Source organism: Scleropages formosus, chromosome 15 (assembly GCF_900964775.1).
Source record: "Scleropages formosus chromosome 15, fSclFor1.1, whole genome shotgun sequence".
NCBI lineage: Eukaryota > Metazoa > Chordata > Actinopteri > Osteoglossiformes > Osteoglossidae > Scleropages > Scleropages formosus.
The window spans coordinates 18454481-18476639 of NC_041820.1; the positions used below are offsets into that span (position 1 = coordinate 18454481).

Consider the following 22159-nt stretch of genomic DNA (forward strand, 5'->3'; position numbering starts at 1 on the left):
AGGGTTTGCCCCCAGCATAGCTGGAAAGCTGGCAGAGCTGGGGTGTAACTATGGCAACGGGGTCTACCGTGGGAAGACGTTTGACTCTTTGGAACTAATCCAATGTTGGTATGATTCTACGCATCAATTGGGCCTTGAGTGGACTTACCTGCAGATCACCCTTTCATCGAACCCCGTGAAACAGTAAAAGCCCAGCGCTCTCTCCTGACGCTTCCTCACTTTAAGGAACGTGCATGGAGAAATACACGCACCCCCGCTTGGCGGAATACGATTCCATTTCAGTTCACATCGAGGCCCTAGAGCCCCGGAGAGATTATGCGCTTGCTCCATTGAAACGCACATCTGCCCTGGGTTTAACGGAGTTATTTTAAGAAACAATTCAATTCGATTCCGAGCTAAGTGATCTATTTTCTGACGAAAGCAAGCAAGGAACTGTTCGTTTCCGCTCGAAAAGAATGGCTTCTCGCTAGACGAGCACACGTGCAGACGTGCAGACGTGCACGCGCGCACACGTAATGAAATCATTAACTAGCGCCGGCAGAAAGCCCCGCTTGGAGGAAGTTTTCCCGAAACGTATCAAATATCAGCCATGGTGTTGTAAAACAGGAATAATAAAAAAAAAAAAAAAAACAGCAGACTTGAGCTGGCCACGGACTTACTCTCCCTTTGACCTTGCTCGCGCCCATAGGGAAACAGACAACGCACAACCTATCAACGTGCTTTGGGTACTTTTACTGCATTCACTTGTGCCAAACGCAATAAACGCGAATACAAAAGAAGTTTCTAAATCAATCCTCAAAAAACAAATGGTTTCAAACTAGTAAAAAAAAAAAAAAGGTTAAATCGGGTTACGTAAGGGACCGTATGGCGTGTCCTCAAAACAAGACACTAAGACAGATCATTAGAGCTGCACATCTCCGACATTATGAGAGTATATGATTAAGTCCCTCTATCTTTAAATGCCTGCACACTCCTCGCTTCGCAGCTTCTGGGCATGTCACGCTTAGTTTGTAAACCACAGTACTCCAGCACGCGGCGACTATTTACAGCATTCACCTCAACTCGAGCGTACGGCCGTGTCTAAGAGCGTACGTAAGCCATCATCACCTTGCGTCGTTTTCTAAGCAGACGCCTACAGCGGTTTCTGACCTCCTGCAGATATACTGGGGATACTGAGCGCCAGAGCACATCAGATGTGTCGCAGAAGTTAGAACAACGTGCTCCCAGCCTTAGTGAGGATGTCCCGTTCTCCCGAGGTCAAGCCCTACACCAGGCTCTTGGACGCGAATGTCAGGTATCCAGTGTGGCCAGCCATTTCTCTGGGGGCGATGGCTGTCCTGCAGGTGACTGCCGTATTGGTAGGAACCGAAGGACCCGCACGATCCGGAACGCCAGGGTCGGTCCGGGAAGGGTCATCGGGCCCAAAGTCGGGCAGCGGCAGACTGACGGCGCGCACGTCGTAGAGTCGCAGCAGGACCTCCAGGGTGCAGATTTCCCCGAAGCCGTGCTCCGCTAGCGCCGCACACGTCCTCTGGACCTGCTCGATGCACGGAGAGAAGGAGCACAATCGACCCCCTGCGGAGAGAGATCAGAGTGCGGCAGTGAACAGAGGGCAGGCACCATCTCAAGCCGCAGAGAACATCCTGCACCAAATGCGACAGGACGCTACTCGAGATCCCTGCAAGAACATCCGCAGACATGGCGTCGAACTCTATTTTAAACTCCCGTAAAAATCCAGACGTTTGGGGCCGGCGAAAACAAAACGCTGAAAAACAAGCTAGAAATAATTTGTTGAAGTTACTGAAAATATGTTGATGTTATCATCGTCAAGCATACAAATACCTTTTATTGTGGTGTCTTAATTAATCTTATGTGGCACATTTTTCCGGGAACCAACTTTTCCTGAAGAAACAAGGGTGAAGAGGGTGAATTAACCCCGTTATATGAGGAATGGGTGTACGAGCAGCTCCCTCCTGGGCTTACGTCACAGCCGAACCAAAGCAGAGAGGAGAGAGAAAGATCCTCAAACAACACAGCACTGCTGACTCTCACATGTATTCGTCCGTCTCGAGATGCGCGGTGCCGCAGATGCGCCGTTTGCCGCGTGAGCCCAGGCCGAGCGCACAGACGTTCCATTGACAAATAAGGCCAGCCAGCCACTCCAGACTGCAGGCGTAAACAGTGTTCGCGAGTCGCCAGGCAACCGGAACGGGAGGGTCTAGCCCTCGCAGGATCCGGGGCCTTCCGAACTGTTTTTCCGAATAAGACTCGGCCTCAAGCCAAAAACGCGAGGAATTGGAGAGCGGGGAGGAAAAAAGCGGAAAAGAAGAGAAATCCTCCAGCAGACACTCCTTACGGAGCCATGAGGAGCATGCGGGGGCACACGTGCACGCTCAAGTACGCGCCTACGCGCAAACCTACGATACGTGAATTACTGCGTAGATTCACCGCTCTGTATTTTAGCTCTTTGGCGGGACAAAACGGGGTGCCCTTGCCGAAGGAACAAACGAAGAAACGTTCGGCCGCAAACTGGAGGACGCTTCCTTTCGGTTTTGCTTTTAAGAGCTCAGCGCGGCTTCGCTCCGAACTCGATGGCCCCTTCGAGTGGGATTCGGGGCAGCCCGGCTAACAAGGCGCTTTCACACAGGACCTCTCTACGTCCGACCTCCTCTCTGCCGCGCTGCGATGGGGGGAGGGATCCCGCTGCTCCCTTCCTCCAGCGTTGCCCTTTAAGGCCAAACCGCTGTCTGTGGAAGAACACAGAGGGACGGGACTCTGCGTGTGACCTGGGTGAGGACGGGGAGTGGCCCAGGGAACGTCAGGCTCGCAGATGAAGCGTCGAGCGGAGGTGATCGAGACCTTAGAAGGGAGTGCGACGGACCCCGTTTCAGCCTGACAAGATGAGCGGATGCAGATGCGCTCGCTCACGGAGCGCACGCTCTCCCTCCGTACTTAGCAGGAGAAACGGCATTTTCTTTGCTATTCTTTCCCCCCAGGATGCCCCTTTCCAGCCTGTTCGGAGCACATTCCGAACCGCGCCGAGGGTGCGGATCAGTCCACGTGTCTTGTACCCAGCTATTAGCATCGAGTGCCAAGCAAGCGAGCTCACTTACAGTCTGCAGTCAAGGGTATAGCGGCTGTTAGAAAAAGGCCCTCGTCGCTCAGCGATTCAATTGAGATGCAATCAATCGATGCCCGAAAGACCACACAACAGCAATATGCAAATGGATGGTAATTGGGTACCCGCACAAGTAGCTCCTAATGTACCCCCCCCGCAGCATCACCATTTCCTGTTTCTCAGGGCTCTCCTCCTTTCGAACCGAAGAAAAACTGTGGCTGCAAAGTGTGGCGGAGCTCTGATCTACACGGCCATGCAGCGTGGCTTTTCTTTCCAGGGCGCCAGTTTCCAGGGCTACAGACTCTTGGCAGCTAAGAATGCGAAAGCAGATTAATGTTAAATCTTTCAAACCCTCCCGACTCTTCGAGGGGGACGTCCCAACTTCCTATTAACTGTTCGGGTGCGCGCGCTTCTTGCAAGAATACTTTAAAATCAAGTTTTGCTTCTTAAACATTTCCAAGACTGAAGAACAGCTAACAAAATCCATCTGTTTTAAATTCCAAGATCTGGAAAACCGACTAGAGGCTTCATTCGCTAAAGCACCTAATGTTCAACAAGAAGGATTTTTGGCTTTCGTGTGAACATTTCTAATGAACAGGGTGGTGTGCTTGATGAACTGTTATTCCTCGAGAACACTACCCTCTCCTTTAGAAATTGGTACTTCTGCTCAAGCTGCTCATTTTGGGTCTCTCTGGGATAGCGAAGGTCATCATTTTGAGGACGATTCGCAGCCTTGTTCTCCTCGGTAGAGAACAACAGACTGCGTCACTATGTGGGGTACCAGGAGTTGCATAACATGTTCCAGGGAGATGAATGAGCTCTGTTTTCTCTCCAGATGTCACAGGCTTGCGGACAATTCACTAACTGATTTCAATATCAGGAACTCGGCATGCAGAGTACTGGAAAAAAAAAATATGAAAACCAACAGGAGGACATTTCTTACATTCCTGCTTACAGTACCACACTGCAATAAAGGGTTAAGAATGGAAGTATGTCAAGTTTTATTTTACACATCGTGGTGAAGAGACATTTGTGTGTCAGCTGTTCCGGGGGAGACGATGACTTCCTCCCTGGCGGTTTGGCAGGGAGAGTAAGTTTTACACAAGCCAGATTTGGTCCATATATACGCAGGGCACAGGAGATGTGCCGTGGTGATTATAAGGGGTCGGCAAGGGGGCGAGAGTTCTGTACCGTGCAATATAATGACCCTCTAAACCCCCCACGGGACTGACGTGCCCAGACTTGATCACCGAGGTGCAGGGCATTCTGGTCACCGTGGAAACAAGAGCACCGGCCAAAGAATACCGGGTCTCCAAGAGCACCGGGACAAAACCTTCCAACGTTTCCCTGCTAAGGCCTAACGAAATGCAGAATCTAATACAGCAAGTATTCTGCAAAACTTGAGGAGAAGGAGACAAAGCTTCTGGACAGCAAGAGTCAAGCAAGAGCTAAAACACACCTGCCTAAAACAGTGCAAAGCACCAGTCAAAAAAAAACCGACTACGCCGCTGTCTTCCCAGCTCTTCCGCAGCTATGTCCAGGGAAGTAGGGCACCTGGGAGTTACTTTGTCTACACTCTACTTTATCCCATATCCCAGGAGCACTCATACTTTTGAATCGCATTGCACCTAATCCCACAAAACTTGCAGAGATTATCGCTGCCGGACATTTCCGACACTTTCATTATGTTTTCGCCAAAATTTTTTTTTACCTTGCCTCTTCATGGCACTCTTAGCATGGCCCACAGCTTCCCACGGGGAAGGGATGTCCAGGAAAACAGCATCAGCCACACCAGTCACCCCAAAGCCATCCTTGCAGACGTCCTGGTTGAGCACGGTGACCAGGTGATCCACCTTGTGTTCTCGGAACTCCTCGGTGGCCTTTTCGGCACGCTGTTGGTGAAACTCCACAGTGTACAGGTGTCCCGTGGGCGCGATGGTCCGCAGCATGGCATGCGAGAGCGAGCCGCTGCCCGTGCCTGCCGCGAAAAGAGATGGCGCCGGTTAGAACTCCACTTACAGTCCGTGGACCACTCCACGACATCCCACCGAGCAAAGCTCCGGCAAACACGCACTTCCAAAGCCGGCCCTAGCGCATTCGGGCATGATTTCAGAACTACTTCCCAGTTCAGATGGTATCGAGTGAAACCACTCGGCCGGTCCTTACGCGACACGGCTCGGCAGCAACTGCAAGAAACCAGAAGCAACCCGCACAACCCAAGGCCAAGGTCCTCTCTCAGTGCTTTCTTGTCTCATGTCTTGCAAAACCAACAAAGCCAACAGCTAATAACCTGCATTCAGTCATCAGTCATCCGCTTGATGCGCACATCAGACTGTCAGTCTATGGGTTTTAAAGATACAGAACTATGAAGACAAAACAAAAAGTGACTGCTCACATTACTATATTAATTTGTTCCACTACCGTATGATGAAAATATCATATTGCGAGAGCATTAATGCATTAAATACCGTTAATTCATTCCCAAGCCATTGCAGATGCAGCCGGAGTAAATTTCCCCAGGGGGAAACTAAATTCCTCCCATGCACCTAAGACAGGCAAGTTGTTCATTCTCCGAGGAACCAGAATATCCATTCTTATCGCTGACTGGCTGTCATTACGCCCACGCCGTCACATCGCAGGTTCCAAAGAACACCGTCATATTTGCATCATTTTATAACGGGAAGGGCCATCACGTAGTGAAATAAACGTAGTGCGATGTCATCGTAACGTGTGGGTTTGCTACACGTAAATGTTCACTAAGCACTAAAACCCTTTCGCACACAGTCATAGCTCATCCGTCGGGACTAATCGGTCTTATTCCTACAGCCGTCGACCGACCGAGGATCTAGCGGGGGACAGTTTGCTTCTAAAAAATGTTAAGAAACCAGCAGCATGCTGGGTAACCCACTGGGAAATCACAAGTGTGCTGGCATGTTCACACGGCTGGCGACAACACGCACCGTCGTGCGCATCAAGACCGACAATGTAACTCGCCCATCATTTTAATGAGGCGGAACGGGTCGCTAGGAAGGGCGGGGGGCGAAAAGGGCATGTAGAGGGCTGCGGCCAGGCTCCTGACACGAATTACGTCACTGTTGTCTTTGTTCTCATGGCAACAATGAGGGCAATGTTTACCCAACACTTCGCATTCGCAGGCAAACCCGGCTGGATGACTGAAGCGATGGACGAAAGGCACATGGACATATCTATCATATCACCTGTAGCTCCACCGCAGAGAGATGTCTGCGAAAGCGTAAAGAAGGGCCATGCTTACATTTCACCCTAAACCTCCTGCAGTTTTACCCCTAAGATGCTCGCTTAACCCAAACTGAACCTGTAAACACTAACCTATAAATAATGTGTTAAGCTGCATCACAACTTGGGATTGGGGACCGCCAAACATCTGCAAAACATGTGTCCACAAATCAAACAGTCTAGCGGTGCAACAAATACAGAGAGGTGACTTGGAGGAAGGCAGCAACGGTGAACCCTAGGAGGGCAAAACTCATTTTGGCCGCTTGTATCCGCGATCTTATTCTTTCGGTCATTACCCAAAGTTCACGACCATAGGCGAGGGTAGAGGCGTAGATCGACCGGTAAATGGAGAGCTTTGCCTTATGGCTTTATTTCTGAAGTGTTATCTATTTATAGGGCTTAAGAGTTTAAAATTGTCGGGATAATAACTAGCAGTGAACGAACACGAAGAGTGGGACCAGAAGCAATGTTTGACGATCCTTTTTCAAGATTTTACTTTTAGCTGTGATGCGGAGGGGAGGTTGGGTGGCACGGGGGTTTGAGTCCCTTTTTCCACTATGTGCAACACTAAATGAGACACAAAGTCCGGACTAAAGAGATGTAGCCGAGTGGCTGTTCGGTCTCGTGGGAGTTTTATCCTGCCACACCGATAAAGCTGTGGCTGCATCGCAAAGGCAAATACATTTAGAGCTGACTCTGTAGTGCTGTGAATGTCAAGTGCCCGATGTGTTACACTTATCTACCCGTGACTGATGCCCTCCTAGGGTTCACCGTTGCTGCCTTCCTCCAAGTCACCTCTCTGTATTTGCTGCACCGCTAGACTGTTTGATTTGTGGACACATGTTTTGCAGATGTTTGGCGGTCCCCAATCCCAAGTTGTGATGCAGCTTAACACATTATTTATAGGTTAGTGTTTACAGGTTCAGTTCGGGTTAAGCGAGCATCTTAGGGGTAAAGCTCATGAGACTCAGAAAGAAAGGCAAATTTCTACATTACTCTTTACGCAGCCTTGTCAAGCATGCATCGGGTCAGTGCGCACCGAATTCACTGTTTTGCAGGTTTAAAAAAAAAAAAAGAAAAAGAATCATTTTAAAAACATATTTCACCGGCTTTGCTCTGAATGCGAACGGAAATTCAGAAGGCACAGACAATGCCATGCCACACCATACATTTGTGCGCGTGCATGTTTGTGTGTTCTTCCCTGTCCAGCAGTCAAAAGGGTTCATTCAGCTCCCACTGTTCTGCAAGTTGGCCGGGGAAAGAGAGAGTCATCAAGCAAGCGCCATCTGGGCCCGGCTGGTCATATGACCGCGCTAAACATTGCTGGGATATGAAAAGGGAGGGGAAAAAAAGAGGCTTATGTCACACAATCAGTTCCCTAAATATAAAACCTACACTCTTGGGCCGAAGAGCTCGTAACGCGCAGTCTAAAGGGAGAGAAGGTGGGTAAGTTAATGAGTAGTTTTTAAAATAACTTCTACACACCACAGCTTTATGCTTTTCTGCAGAGCAGTTCTATTTAGGGAAACCAATCCTGTTAAAGCACAAGGCGGGAATGCACACGCTACACCTGCTTATCTACACCTACAAAGCACGTGACTGGCAGCGCCACGGGGCGCCGTGCGGCACCATGGGGCTCCTTCAGCCCCAAAACACTCCACGGCACATATTGAGGAGTAGAGCATTCTCATCCTGGAGGAATGAGAGCTGTTTGCCGCACAGCTGCAGCGCGTTTCAGAATCAGCTGTTCACGAAGGGGCAGCAGGCAGAAGCATTAGTCGGCATCATGGGAATGTGATTCACTCTCTGGTTGGTCAGAGCGCACGCCTTCCTCCGCAGCGTTGACCTGACTGATTGCACGTCGCTGCACAACATAATCTGACTTCCTTCAGCTCCACTAGACCTTAGTCTGACTTGTCCCAGCCAGACAGAAAAGGCCCAAGAAAGTACCTCCCCATGTATGCCACCAGCCCCCGGTTCCTGGGCTCTCTCATTATTCATGACAAAGGAACATCGACCACTAGCCAATGACCCCCTTTCACCATGTTCATTAAGAATGACAAAGACGGTACTATTATCCACAAAGTAATCACTGTCACGAGTGCTTTAAAACCATGGGTCTCTGGGGCTTAGTGACAATGTCGCACGCCTGTTTCCCCCAGCAATACGCTATCAATTTACTTAGCGTACCTTCTTCATAAGTGAATGTTCATAACTTGAACTTCGTCGTCGAGATGGTGGAAGAAATGGGATGAAAAAGTTCTCCAATATGAACACGATGACGTTTGCCGGTTTAATGCACCAAGAAAGCTCTTAAGGGAGCTCACTTGCTGGTCAAGCTGACAGCAGAAATATTGTGGTCATGGCGTACCGGCACTGAAGCTGCATTGCAGGGTTCTCTAGTATGATAGTATAATGACTAACGTGGTCCAGGTGTTCTTGAACTATTTCACTGACTAGCGATTCCTCCTGGAAATCACTGCTCGTGACAAGTCCGTCTCCTTGACAATGCTGGACAACTCTTCGAACATCTGTCTTAAGAAAACTACTGGGCAGCAGGACAGTTTATCAATGAGGCCAAAGGATCTAGTACTGGCCTGAGAGTCATTCATTTAAAAGGATGACATAATCATGGATTTTTAACCTATTTAGCAATTCGTAGTAAATGCGTCAAGGTACGGCATGGTACTTGAAGTTACAAATCCATATCCACAACCGGCATGGTACATGTTGCTTCAGACTGGTCTCTCACATGCCCTCTGTTATCAGTGGCATACCTTGAAATCACATTTACACGTAAAGGAGGGACACTGGATCGAGCAGAATGGCTAACTGGCATTTCTGGCTAGTCCCAACTTCTACTTGCATAAATCTCATTTGCACAGGAGCAGTGTCAATAAAAGCTGTCAAGTCCCTATCAAGATATTTAATCTACCCTTGGATTAGCCCTTGAGTTGGGTTAGCAGACTGGAGAGGAAAATTCTGGAGAGCTTGAAGGTAACAGATGACCTTGGCTGAAACCGAGCTGCAAGGTAATCTCTGCTTTCGTGTCTCTGCCAAACACAAAAGACTATGCTATCCGCCTCGATGAAAATGAACGATAACGTCAATGTTCAGCCCTCAGGAAGGTTTCTTAGAATAGAACACCAAAACCCACACGGCCACCTTACAGCCCTAAAGGCCTGAGATGTTCTGTCAAATGATAAAGACAAAGAGAACAGAACTCAACAACGCCGCTACGACCTGCAACACCTTTTCAGAATGCAGTTTATGATTTTACATTTTGTATCTATTTACACAGCTGAATTATTTCAAAATGAAATAAAAAGAGGCATTTAAATCTGTATTATTTCATTTATAAAGTCCAGTGTACCATCTATGGACCTGCTGCAGTTTTGCAAGCCTTGTCATGATGAAGTCCCTCAGCAGTCTAAACACACCGCCTTGTACCGGAGACCACGGTCCAGTCCAAACCACAAACCATACAGCCCACGGTACCAACAGCCAAAACCAAGTGCCATCACCTGGCCCCATCCAGACACTACAGCATGAGAAACACTTTTAGCAGTGCCAAAATGATTCCTGAAAAGCAGAGCAGTGCAAAAGAAACGCGTTTAATCAAATCCCTCGTGTGAGGAGACAACGAATGCTGTCGGTGACACAACAGGAATGGGTTGATGAGCACCCACGCTATATGGGAAGGGCTGAAAAGAGGGTCATCCAAGAGCAACGGACTGAATAAGACAGTGCGACAACAAGGGTGAAAGAAGAACTGCCAAGGAACCCACCAACACGGAAACAACAGTGACTGACCAGTCGTAAGACGTTTTTAAGGCAGCAAGATCCTTTATATCTCCCTTCTGCACTCGTGATATTTCAGCCTTAAAACATTTTCCCCGAAGTACTTTACAGGTCAGCACTGTATACCTTTATAGGGTTTAACTGCTGGGTGACCTTGCTACAGAATTCAAGCTGCTGCTGCTGCCCATTCAGTCCCCCGAGGCTCACCTGACTCACAGACCACAGAGCCTGGTTTCAGCTCCAGCATCATGGTGATGTTGGCGATGTCAGTGGCATAGAGGATCTGTGTACGATGTGGAAGATTGAGGGTCCACAGCTCTGGGGTGGGGTGCAGCACATACACCCAGCCACCCTTGCTGCATGTGACTTTTGACCCATAGCGTCGACCAATCAGGTCCGTAGAATGGCGGATCACCCCATAGCGTGTTTGGGTTTGTGCCCCCGACTGCACCATGAGTGGGAACATAGAGTCATGGCCCAGGAAGATGATGGCCACATCGCCTTCCTGGATCAACTCTGAATACTCCACAAAACTCATGAGCAATGGGCGGTTGATGCACAACTGACGAGTGGAGGACCAGAAGACCTTCTATCTTCTAGTTCAAAGCAACGCAGCAGACTCTTGCTGTCTGCTACAATGGCAGCTGAAAGACAAGGAGAAAGACACTTTCGTGAATCGTGAGGTTTCCGTAAAAATTTTTCAAATATTTGGAAAAATTTTGCTCGACTCCAATCTAAAACCGATCAAATCCAATTTTTCGTCATATGTTTCTTCAGCTTTTTTTTTTTGCATTAAATGTAAACAAATCTGTCAGTTCTAGCAGTACATGAATGGAGTCTGAGAGATTAAAAAAAAAAAAAAAAAACATGACACTACCATTGTGGTCTCTGTGGTTGTTGCTTCCATGTATATATGCCTGATATTGCTTTCTTACTTTGTGTGTGCTGAACCTATTTAAAAACGTGTATATTAGAATTGTGTGGCAGCTATATATGACACACAACAGTTCCATGCACTGCCCATCATAATTTACATAACAGCAGAAGCCCTTATAAGTTGTTCTTCTCATATCAGTCATTAATGACAGTTGACCATTATCATCTGAGAGTTCCTCAACGATAGAAATTACTTGGACTAAACTCATCCATCCATCCATCCATCCATCCATCCATCCATCCATCTTCTGTCCCACTTGTCCTAGTAGGGTCACAGTGGCAGCAGGGAGAGCAGAGAGGCCCAGCCGCCCCTGTCCCCCGCAACTTCCTCCAGCTCAGCCTGGGGGATCCCCAGCCGTTCCCAGGCCAACTGTGAGATATAATCCCTCCAGCGGGTCCTGGGCCGACCTCTGGGCCTCGTCCCAGTTGGCCGTGCCCGGTATACCTCCAAAGGGAGGCGCCCAGGGGCATCCTTATTAGATACCTGAACCACCTCAACTGGCTCCTCTCAGGAAGGAGTAGCGGCTCTACTCCGAGTTCCTCCCGGATGTCCGAACTCCTCACCCTGTCACGGAGAGTGAGTCCCAGCACCCTGCGGCGAAAACTCATTTCGGCCGCTTGTATCCGCAATCTTATTCTTTCGGTCATCACCCAGAGCTGATGACCATAGGTGAGGGTAGGGACGTAGATCGACCGGTAAATGGAGAGCTGAGCCGTAAGGCTCAGCTCCCTCTTTACCACTACAGTCCGGTACAGCGACCGCATTACTGCTGCCGATCTCACCCCAAGATACTTAAACTCCTCCACCTGGGGCAAAATTCTCCCCCCTTACCTGGACTAAAAGCAATATAAACTAATCTTATAGTGAGTTCATCCAACATGACTTATGGTTTCCTGTCTGGTTGAGTACAATGGAGAAAGTATGAGGAATTTGTTTTTCAAAAAGAACAATGCACATAGTACATATGAAATGATGTCCTGTATGTCCGGAAGAAATGTAATCCCCTGTAAAAAGCTGTGATTTTAACCAAAATATACAGTTATGTCACATTGGAAAATGTCATTTTCTGGGAAAAACCTGAAAAAAAGACTTCTCATAGAGGACACTGACAATCGAGTTGAGCAGTAAGAGAGAGTTGAGTCCAGATTTCAAAAATTGACTTCTTAGAAAAACACTAATTTACCAAAACTAACAAAATTTCCAAGTAAAACAGCAACCATTTAAGCTCAGGAATACAGCTTAATTTTCTTTATTAACAGGAATATGTGGTTTACTTTTAATATACTGTTCATAGGTGACATACTTTGGGGGGAATTGGTCAAACAACAGAGAAACCATTACAAACAAGAACTAGACTTTAGCTTGAGAAAACATCTGAATTTTCCTCACGGTCAGGTCACGTGTGGCTTTTTTTTTTTATTATTATTAATGTGTGACTAACATGTTCCCCCTCAAAGTCCTCAACACGAGAAGAAATTTTGTAAATCTCTGTTTTTATCTTTATAGAGATGGGGGCTCAACATACATTTTTGAGAGAGAGACAAAAACAAACCTTTTTATGAAATATGGCAAAGTATAAACATTTCCATCTTCCGTCAGTTTATGTATTTCATTATTTTAAGAGATTTTTTTTTTTTTGTTTTTACCCTAGGACAGTGCCATTTTAGGCACTCTCTTTAAGTTCTGTCTATTATTAAACTTAAAAATACCCCATAAAATAATAAAGAACATAGATGGTTACAAGATCATCAAAATATTAAAACAACATTTATTTAACTGCTTTTCAGCCGCATTAGTTGACTTATTGGTATGACATTTTGTTCAAATTCTCAAGAATGTCTGATTTACGTTCGTTTCATTTTGCTGTCACTGTTCTCCAAAGGGGGGGGTGTGGTGGCGCAGTGGGTTGGACCACGGTCCTGCTCTCCAGTAGGTCGGGGGTTCGAGTCCCGCTTGGGGTGCCTTGCGACGGGCTGGCATCCCGTCCTGGGTGTGTCCCCTCCCCCTCCAGCCTTACGCCCTGTGTTACCGGGTTGGCTCCGGTTCCCCGCGACCCTGTATGGGACAAGCGGTTCCGAAAACGCGTGTGTGTGTGTGTTCTCCAAAGGGACTAATACGATTGGGACATTTTTACTTGAAGGTACGAAGCCTGCTGAAGGGTGTAGGAGCAGGAAGCGACTGAAGCGCGAGACCTCTGAGTCCAAAGGAAGCTGTTCTAACCACAATGGTACCAGTTCTTCGTAACAGATCTGTTGAAGCGCAACGCGACCCAAACACGAGATGTCGGAGAATCTCGGACATCTGAGAACCATCCATAGAGCGGCACAGCGGCTGGGTGGTGCGAGAGGTCGTGGGTTCGATCCCCACTGGGTCCGTGGGGAGTTTTCATGTTCTCCCCGTGTCTGGGTGGGTGTCCTCTGGGTGCTCTGGTTTCCTCCCACAGTCCAAAGACATGCTGTTCAGGTTCCCCCATAGTGTGTGAGTGACACAGAGAGAGAGAGAGAGAGTGTGTGTGTGTTCCACTGGCAGTGATGTATTGATGAGTGACCCAGTGTACCATGTAGGAGTGTAAGTCACCACGGTGAAGGTGTGTGTGGGCTGATAACAACACTACATAGAGTTCATTGGAAGTCGCTGGAGAAAAAGTGCCTGTAAATGAAGTGACAAACCTGAAACTAAGAGTATTTCTATAGTCCTGGACCTGTTTTTCTATTGCAGTGAGTCAACTCTAAAAATTGACTCAGGAGGCCTAACTCATCGAATGCAACTGCAAACACAATGTAATTTCTACCTGTACAACAATGTTTGAAACATTTGCTTAAAATTATGTAAGGACACCTAAAATCTGTCTATATATCTTCAACTTAACGAATACCTTCTCTAAACAACTATAAGTTGAGCACACGTACCTTCGCGTCGAACTGCTCACTTGTCCGCATGCGCTTATGAAAACGCCGAGGCAACGTGTTGCAGTCTGTCGCGCATTGATGACGTAACACCGAGTCTTAAAGAGACAGGCAACCACGAACGATGCAATGACTCCAAAATCATCAGCAGTCACAGAAAATTATCCAACTGAGACAAAACATAAGATACTCGGCAAACATTAAGTGATACGAAAATCCGACTTCAATAAAATTTTTAAAAGCAGTTTTGACATATTTTAGTGGCAAAAGAAATATTAAAATAACGGCGAAATGATGTTACCAGGAACCAGGACGATGCTTTAGAAATTAGATAAAATAAAAATCCGAGGTCGTGACCAACGCAAGTAATTAAGTCTTTAAAGTTGGCGAAAAATGTAATTACTTAATACTACGTGTTGTTATATAATATATAATAAGGCCGAATATGTGTCACCATTCTCTCGATTTAACGAACGCCAAAAGAAAGGTTATCTAGTCTATTCGCATGATCGGGGGGCTTTTAACCTTCGCATCGGTCATGGAAAGAATAGGAAATACTGGAGAGACGAACGCCCAGCGTGCGCTGGCTTTAATCCTCCAATAAAATGAATGGGTCACTTTTAGCAGCCAATCACATTCCCCCCCTTCTTCCCTATATAATATAAAATCCAAGAGCGGAGTCGCCGGAAAGCGGGATTGTCGTCTGTGAGCGCGCGCAGCGGACGGAACCATAGGGATCTTTGTATCTTCAGCGAAGGAGCAACAGCCTCGGCAGCCGCAGGTAGGAGCGCTGCGCTCTTGTGGAAGCTCCTTTCTGTGCGTTTCAGCGCCTCTTAATGCAAAAGTCAAACGATTAAATATGGCTCGGCTTGTTTCTTTTTTTTTTTTTTTCCCCACCCCATTATACTCGCAGAGATTTTTTGATAAACAGAAAAAACCGAGTTATGACCGAGACAAAGGAAAAAATGTCCGAGCAACAGACAGTCCGACGGTCGGTGGGTGATAAAGCGGGATTATTCAGGGACTGCGACTGGCATGCATTTTTATGGGCATTTCCATGAAAAACTAGTTATTGGAACAGATGGGAGTACTTGAGTCGCGAATAAAAGCGACCGCAGTCTCAGTCTGAGCTGCTCGTCGCTTTGGATTAAGCATCTGCTTTTTTTGTGAGGATCTGGACCGTTATGGCTTTTATAAGAAACTTTACCCCCCTAGTGCATTTCCTTTTATTTCTGTATATCACATTTAAATGGGGGTGGGGAAAAATTTGGCAGGTTGTGGAAATGACTATAAAACTGATCTAGATTTACTCTAAAAAAATAGAATCTGTTGAAAAATCAGGTCTTTCTTTGTATCTCGATCCCTCCACGTTGAGTCCAGATTAAGGAGACCATGCCGTTCGGTAACACCCACAACCAGTTGAAGATGAAGTACTCGGCAGCGCAGGAGTTTCCTGATCTCAGCAAACACAACAACCACATGGCCAAGGTGCTCACCATGGAAATGTACGAGCGCCTGCGCGACAAACAGACCCCCAGTGGCTTCACACTGGACGATGTCATTCAGACTGGGGTTGACAACCCAGGTAAAGGCTTGTTCTGCTCGGCCAGGTCATCTGTCCTGGGTGAAGGGTGATGACAAGGGCATCAAAAGCAACTGGGCACCAGAGATTTAAAATGTCACAGGTTGATTGAAATGCATCAAACTGAACCCTAGTCCTTAAGAGTAAATTCTTTACCATAGCAACACCCAACTATAGTAGCTCACCTGTTTTGCTCAGTTTCATATTGAAGGTATGCATGAAGACCTTACTTTGGTTCTTGACTTGGTTCATTCTTCTTGGCCCATCTTAACCAGGCCACCCTTTCATCATGACTGTGGGCTGCGTGGCTGGGGATGAAGAAACCTATGTGGTCTTCAAGGACCTTCTGGATCCTGTCATTGAGGACAGACATGGAGGATACAAGCCTACAGACAAACACAAGACTGATCTCAACCCAGACCACCTGAAGGTGCTTAAACTCAGCAGTTTACCGGTTTGCCACCCTGAAGTACAAATGCCTGCTTTGCCCACAGAAGGTCTTCTGATAATCCTGGCCATTCATCTGCGCAGGGTGGCGATGATCTGGACCCCAACTATGTCCTGAGTTCCCGAGTGCGCACGGGCCGCAGCATCCGCGGCTTCTGCCTGCCACCACACTGCAGCCGTGGAGAGAGACGCACCATTGAGAAACTCTCTATAGATGGTAAGCAAGCCTCCATTAGTAATGACCTTCTCTTTCGTTGGTAGTCATGTGGAAATGGCTCCCCCTTGTAGTCTAAAGGGGAACTGTAACTTTGTCTTTCCTTTCTTGATTGAAGAATGCTAAGGAGTCAGTTTTGCTACAATTGTTTTTTTTATAAAAATGTCCCTTATTTGCATAATAACCCTTTTTTTAATGGGGGGGGAATAAGAGCAAAATATGTAAAGTGCAGCAATGACCTACAAAACCTTAGCATACATTGCATAAGACAAGGCAAAGCCTGCTGCAAATGAAAATTAGAGTATGCAATTTGACAAAAATGCTTTGAATAAAAGAACAAGGAATAATGCCCAACTTTTTTAGCTTTATAGCTTTTCTTCTAAATTCTCAATCCCTCTTCAGTTTTGTTTTTGGCCAACCATGTTTAACTGCTACAAAGTGGAATGCAGTTGCATTAAATATAAAATATGGTGAGTTGGAATTTCCAGAAATGAGTCATTTCACTTGTAAAAGTTTGCATGAATTCTTTTCCCTTAACTGCATTACATCCTAATTGCATAATTAAAATGCTTTATAGCATAGCTGTCTGTACATTGGGATGTTCTTCAAAAGACCCTTTTAAAACATTCTTTCCCCAAAGCTTTAAGCTCCTTAGGCAGTGATCTGAAAGGGAAATATTATGCGCTGAAGAACATGACGGAGGAAGAGCAGCAGCGGTTGATTGATGACCACTTCCTGTTTGACAAGCCTGTCTCTCCCTTGCTGCTGGCTTCTGGGATGGCTCGTGACTGGCCTGATGCCAGGGGGATCTGGTGAGAAAGCTGACCTTCTTTCCCGGTTAACGGGTTTCAATATAGTCAAACGCTGACAGTTTGCCAACTTCACTCTGAAGAGATGATTCACCAGTAGAAGACTGAGGGAATGTTCAAACTACTGAACTTGGATGCTTTTCTCAAGGTGTCAAAATGTTCCCTAACCTAAAGGTCACTGAATTATTGTGTGAGACTACATGGAAAAGCAAAAAACTTGCTCTGATCGCTATCCCACCTCCTCCTGTTTCACTTAACCAGGCATAATGACAGTAAGACCTTCCTGGTCTGGGTGAATGAGGAAGACCACTTGCGTGTCATCTCCATGCAGAAGGGGGGCAACATGAAGGAGGTTTTCACTCGCTTCTGCACTGGACTCACCAAGGTATCTTGGACATCTTTTGTCCCCATCCCCCTGGATGGACATTTGCGGGTCACGCTGGTAGGACTGTCCTGATCACGATGCCTTCTTCCACAGATTGAGGCCCTGTTCAAGCAGAAGGGTCACGAGTTCATGTGGAATGAACACCTGGGCTACGTGTTAACGTGCCCATCTAACTTGGGCACTGGTCTCCGAGGGGGTGTCCATGTGAAGCTGCCCAACCTCAGCAAGCATGAGAAGTTTGGCGATATCCTCAAGAAGCTGAGGCTTCAGAAACGTGGAACAGGTAGACTTCTCATTCCAACTTTACCTCAATTCAGCAGAGTATATGGAAATTTTTTTTCCCTCTTCAAGTTCTGTGTTGCCCCATTGATCCAAAGTAAATATTTTCCTTTCTTCTTGGGAAGGTGGCTCTCTGTTCTGTACTTGGACTGTCCTGCATCTAACACACTTTCTCTCTCAGGTGGTGTGGACACAGCAGCTGTGGGAGGGGTTTTTGACATCTCCAATGCTGACCGGCTAGGATTCTCAGAAGTTGAGTTGGTTCAGATGGTTGTTGATGGTGTTAAGCTGCTCGTGGAGATGGAGAAGCGGCTGGAGAAAGGCCAATCCATTGATGACCTCATGCCCTCCCAGAAGTGATCTCTCAATATATGAAGCCCCAAACCCAATGTTAACCACTTCAAGGAAAACACTCCTACTGAGTGTTAGGGACATTAAATTTAGACTTGTCGTCCACCTGTATGATTGAACTTTTAAATGTCTTGAAATGCTGAAATGACTCTTCACGTTTCATTTGAAATAAACCTTTAACCCAGAATTTTTCCACATTTCCTTGTTATAAATTTAATGCATTCAACTAATCTAAACCTTTGGCCAAAAATCCTAATATAGGATTGTTTAATTACTCTTAGTCTACCATGTTTTGCTAATGCTATAGCTGTCTGACCCTCCATCAGCAGGATAGAACCTAGCATAGCACACAATAACATTCAAACCTCAATGTGAAGGTGTATAGCTTCAGTTGTTACAGAAAGGACAGGTCCATCTGTTATCCCAGGATCAAAAATCCAGAAAGGTCAGAAAATATTTCTGTAAGTTTTGCACCAAACCTGTAGAGTCATCAGTCTATCTATCCCATCATTCAATTTACCAGCTTAATACATAATACTATTTCTAGTCTTTATTCTGCCCACTTAAGGTGACCATAAGTTTTACTGCAGGATATTAACTGAACAGTTTTCCAAAACAAGTCAGGCTCCAAGGATTTGGATAAAGCATTGTGGACTTGTTTCCTGCATGCCTGGTTCTTTGCCTAGCTGGCTAGATAAATATAGAGAATGACCACTAGCTGATATCAGTATAATTATGTGATAAAATGGGTATCTGTATCACAATGAGAAATGTGTCCCCATAATTTCAGACTTTCAATGAGTGTTGCATGCACCACTTTGACTTTCTGTAATCAATGGGTCTACAGATGTCTATGACTATTAGTTCTATTCCCTGTTGGCAACAGAGATGCTACGAGTGCAGAGCCGGGCTGGCAAACTGGAAGAAAGTTCTGGAACTTCTGGGCAATAATTAAAAAAAAAAAAAAATGCCTACTGCCTTTATCCTACCAGTACTGAATTGGACTGACTTGTAATGGAACAGAAGACAGAGGAATGACCATTAGTCATTCATACGGCTGTGTGACAACAGGAAACGGCAGCCTCCTCCCAGGCCGTGCCGCAAGATTTCCGGAACGATTATGCATGTAAACAGAATGGTATGTGGCTGGAATTACCGAACATCAATTGTCGTATAACACGCCACCCAAAAGAAAATGTAGAATTAATTGAACCTTCTTTAAAAATTCATATGTAGAAAACCCCTTATGAATAAATACGTAAGTACCTTATTTACCTTTCACTAATTCTATGCAGGGGAAATAACTGTTTCCTCATAGGGATGTCAAAAAAGTTTCAAGTGGATGGTAGCAGTGTGTGAATCTGCCAACAGAGCTTCTGTAAGCAGCATAATGGTTCAAAATATACTATTATTAATTGGAATAAAAATATTTCTAAAGTAGAATATTTTAACAAGCTGGGCACAGAGGTTACTAAGCACAAAATTAAATGAAAAATGAAGACAAACTAAGAGCTCGATCAGGGATACACAAGATGATCACAGGAACAAATGCTGAGTTCGCTGTTGGCAGTACTCTGCAAAGACTGATTTACCATATTTTTAAGGCTAAGCAGGTTAGATGATGAGTTGCAGGCAAGAAGAGTGTTTCCAAGCATTCTGCAAAAGGGACTCTTTAGCTTGAATCAGTGTGCAGGATGCCTGGGAATGTGATATTTAATCTGATCTTCAAGATTATTTTTACGTATTATTTATAAAATATTTGTCATTCAATATTATCATTTTTGCAAGCACACATTACATGAGTATCTGCATATGGAACTGATGGAAAGCCCCTAGACTGCTCCATGTCACAGCTGATTTATGATCATTTCAAGTAACAAAAAAACTCCTGGTCCCACTTAAGATCATAAATAGTGGACCCACTCTAGTGTAGTATGTTGCTGAAATGAGCGATTGTTTCTGTCGCTCTGTGGGTGTGTTGGGGGTCTGCAGGCTGGAGGACACTGGAATGTGCCTTTGCAGACACTCACAGTCATGTTTTCTACTTCTGGTGGCCACTGGAGTGCTTTCAAAGATAGAAAACAGCTCAAGTTTAATTTCGATCAAACCTAAACCGCAGAATATAAAATCAGCTAAATTGTAATAACTAATTATAGTAAAACAACATTTAAAGCGTATCATCCCCAGCCATCCTAATAAATGGCATTATTTTATGAGAAATGTCCCTGCGCCAGCAGTGTTGCAGAAAATCAGTCAAGAATAATCTCTGCGTTCACTTAACCGACTTTTCATTGCAACATATAAAATAAAATGAAGTAACCAGTCTCCTCGGTTTATGAATTTCAAAGTGCTTTCCAAGCTATTTCTAAAAAGTATTATGAATATAACACATTCAGCGAGTAATCAGGATTGAACTGGGAAAAAGATCCTCGAGACGTTCTTGAAGACCATACCAAAGTCTTGAATTTGATATGGACAGGTACCAGGAAGTCAGTGAAATAAAACAAGAAGGGGAGATACATGGGACACTTGGGCAGCTCAAACACAACTTTGCCATAACTTTCCGGATCAGCTGAAAAGGTTTGACGGCAGAAGCTGGGAGATGAGACAAGAGGGAGCTGCAGTAGTCCAGGCAAGATACAATTTTATCGCAAGGTTTTGTAAGAAAGGTAATAACTAAATAAACATTCAGTTGAATCCATAAAACCACTGAAATCTGTTGGTCATTTGTCATACATGCATCTATGCTATTTTTGGATGCATTAATATTTTTCAGTACACTATTTTGTTCAGTACAGTACCGGCTATTTGTTCGCAAGCACTGCAGCGAGGCCAATGCGGGACAAATCTGCCGTGCCACTGCGCCCCCCCTCATTACACTTAATAATAATAATAATAATGAGGGGGGCACAGTGGCGCAGCGGGTTCAGTCAGTGCCCATTGTGTGGCACATCTGGAGTTTGAGCCCTGCTTGGGGTGCCTTGTGATGCCTTGCGATGGACTGGCATCCCATCCTGGGTGTGTCCCCTCCCTTCACGGTGCCTCCTTGGCCTTGCGCCCTGTGTTGCCGGGTAAGGCTCTGGCTCACCGCGACCCCCTTGGGATAAGCAGTTGTTGACAATGGACGGATAATAATAAGTACGTATAATTATATATAATTTATAGTAATAATAATAATGTAATCCTTTGTGTTATAATTTCCCATCATTTAAAGCTGTATTCAAGTGCTTACAGATGTTACCAAATAAACCTTCTAGGACCTGATGAAAAAATTCCTTGGGGGGAAAAAAAAAAAAAATCAACAAACTTGATTTAAATCAACGATTTAAAACCAACCATTTTGATTTAAATCATGATTTAAAAATCGTCCAACCATTTTATGTATTTTGATGTATCTCAACTCCTTAGTGGAATGTTTCTGCCTCTTGCGTTGCTGTGACCCAGTGCTCTGCTGCTGCTAGTAAACAAACACATAGGAACATTGGGAGCTATGGCAACTAGAAGTTTGTTTACTGTTACTAGGTGAATGTGTTTAAAGAGGCACAACGTGGCAACCAGATGCAAGTTCAACACTTCCGAACTTCAATTGATCCAATTTCCTTTCCTTCTATTCATATCTTCCATTTTTAAAATGTCTTCTTTCATCAGTAATATCCATCCATCCATCCATTTTCAGTAACTGCTTTACCTGTACAGGGCTACAGGGGTCTAAAGCCTACTCTAGAATCACTGGGCTAAACGTAGAGGAGGGATACACTTTGGGAAGGATGCCAGTCCATTGCAGGGTAACCACAGATGCACACACATCCACCCATTCATAAACTACGAATAATTTAACATTACCAGTTCACCTGAACAGCATGTCTTTCTACTACGGGAGGGAGCCAGAGCGCCCAGAGGAAACTCTCAGAGGCATGGGGAGAGCATGCAAACTCTACGCGGGCTGAGCCGGACTCGAGCCTACACTCGAACAGCCCATCGGTGCGGTGGCAGCGCAACTTGCTGCAGCACTGTACTACTCATCAATAAGCTATGCTATTTATCAATTTTTCCTTCCATCTCCATCATCCCGGGG

At 45.8% G+C, this 22159-nt stretch overlaps 2 protein-coding genes across 2 annotated transcripts; one reads left to right on the forward strand and one right to left on the reverse strand.

The window, feature by feature from the left end:
• Positions 1-711: 711 nt before the first annotated feature.
• trmt61a (tRNA methyltransferase 61A) lies at positions 712-14112 on the reverse strand. Its single transcript, XM_018727346.2, has 4 exons — positions 14021-14112; positions 10382-10818; positions 4830-5096; positions 712-1575 (listed from the first exon to the last, which is right to left on the reverse strand). Exons 2-4 carry the CDS (start codon positions 10710-10712, stop codon positions 1265-1267), a joined length of 909 nt encoding a protein of 302 aa, XP_018582862.1. The 5' UTR covers positions 10713-10818; positions 14021-14112; the 3' UTR covers positions 712-1264.
• Positions 14113-14686: 574 nt separating this feature from the next.
• LOC114912339 (creatine kinase B-type) lies at positions 14687-18278 on the forward strand. The gene is made up of 8 exons (XM_029258768.1): positions 14687-14798; positions 15398-15602; positions 15875-16029; positions 16131-16263; positions 16901-17072; positions 17331-17454; positions 17548-17737; positions 17915-18278. The coding sequence occupies exons 2-8, from the start codon at positions 15410-15412 to the stop codon at positions 18091-18093; spliced, it is 1146 nt and encodes a 381-aa protein (XP_029114601.1). The 5' UTR covers positions 14687-14798; positions 15398-15409; the 3' UTR covers positions 18094-18278.
• The last annotated feature ends 3881 nt before the right edge of the window (positions 18279-22159 follow it).

Excerpts from the sequence above, each read along its gene's own strand:
- trmt61a (XM_018727346.2), bottom strand. The coding sequence starts at position 10,712 with ATGAGTTTTGTGGAGTATTCAGAGTTGATCCAGGAAGGCGATGTGGCC. Across the intron at positions 5,097-10,381 it reads CTCTGTGGTCTGTGAGTCAG|GCACGGGCAGCGGCTCGCTC; the intron begins GTGAGCCTCGGG and ends TTTTCGCGGCAG. Across the intron at positions 1,576-4,829 it reads GAGTGCCATGAAGAGGCAAG|GGGGTCGATTGTGCTCCTTC; the intron begins GTAAAAAAAAAT and ends CTCTCTCCGCAG.
- LOC114912339 (XM_029258768.1), top strand. The coding sequence starts at position 15,410 with ATGCCGTTCGGTAACACCCACAACCAGTTGAAGATGAAGTACTCGGCA. Across the intron at positions 17,073-17,330 it reads CCTGATGCCAGGGGGATCTG|GCATAATGACAGTAAGACCT; the intron begins GTGAGAAAGCTG and ends TCACTTAACCAG. Across the intron at positions 17,738-17,914 it reads GCTTCAGAAACGTGGAACAG|GTGGTGTGGACACAGCAGCT; the intron begins GTAGACTTCTCA and ends TTTCTCTCTCAG.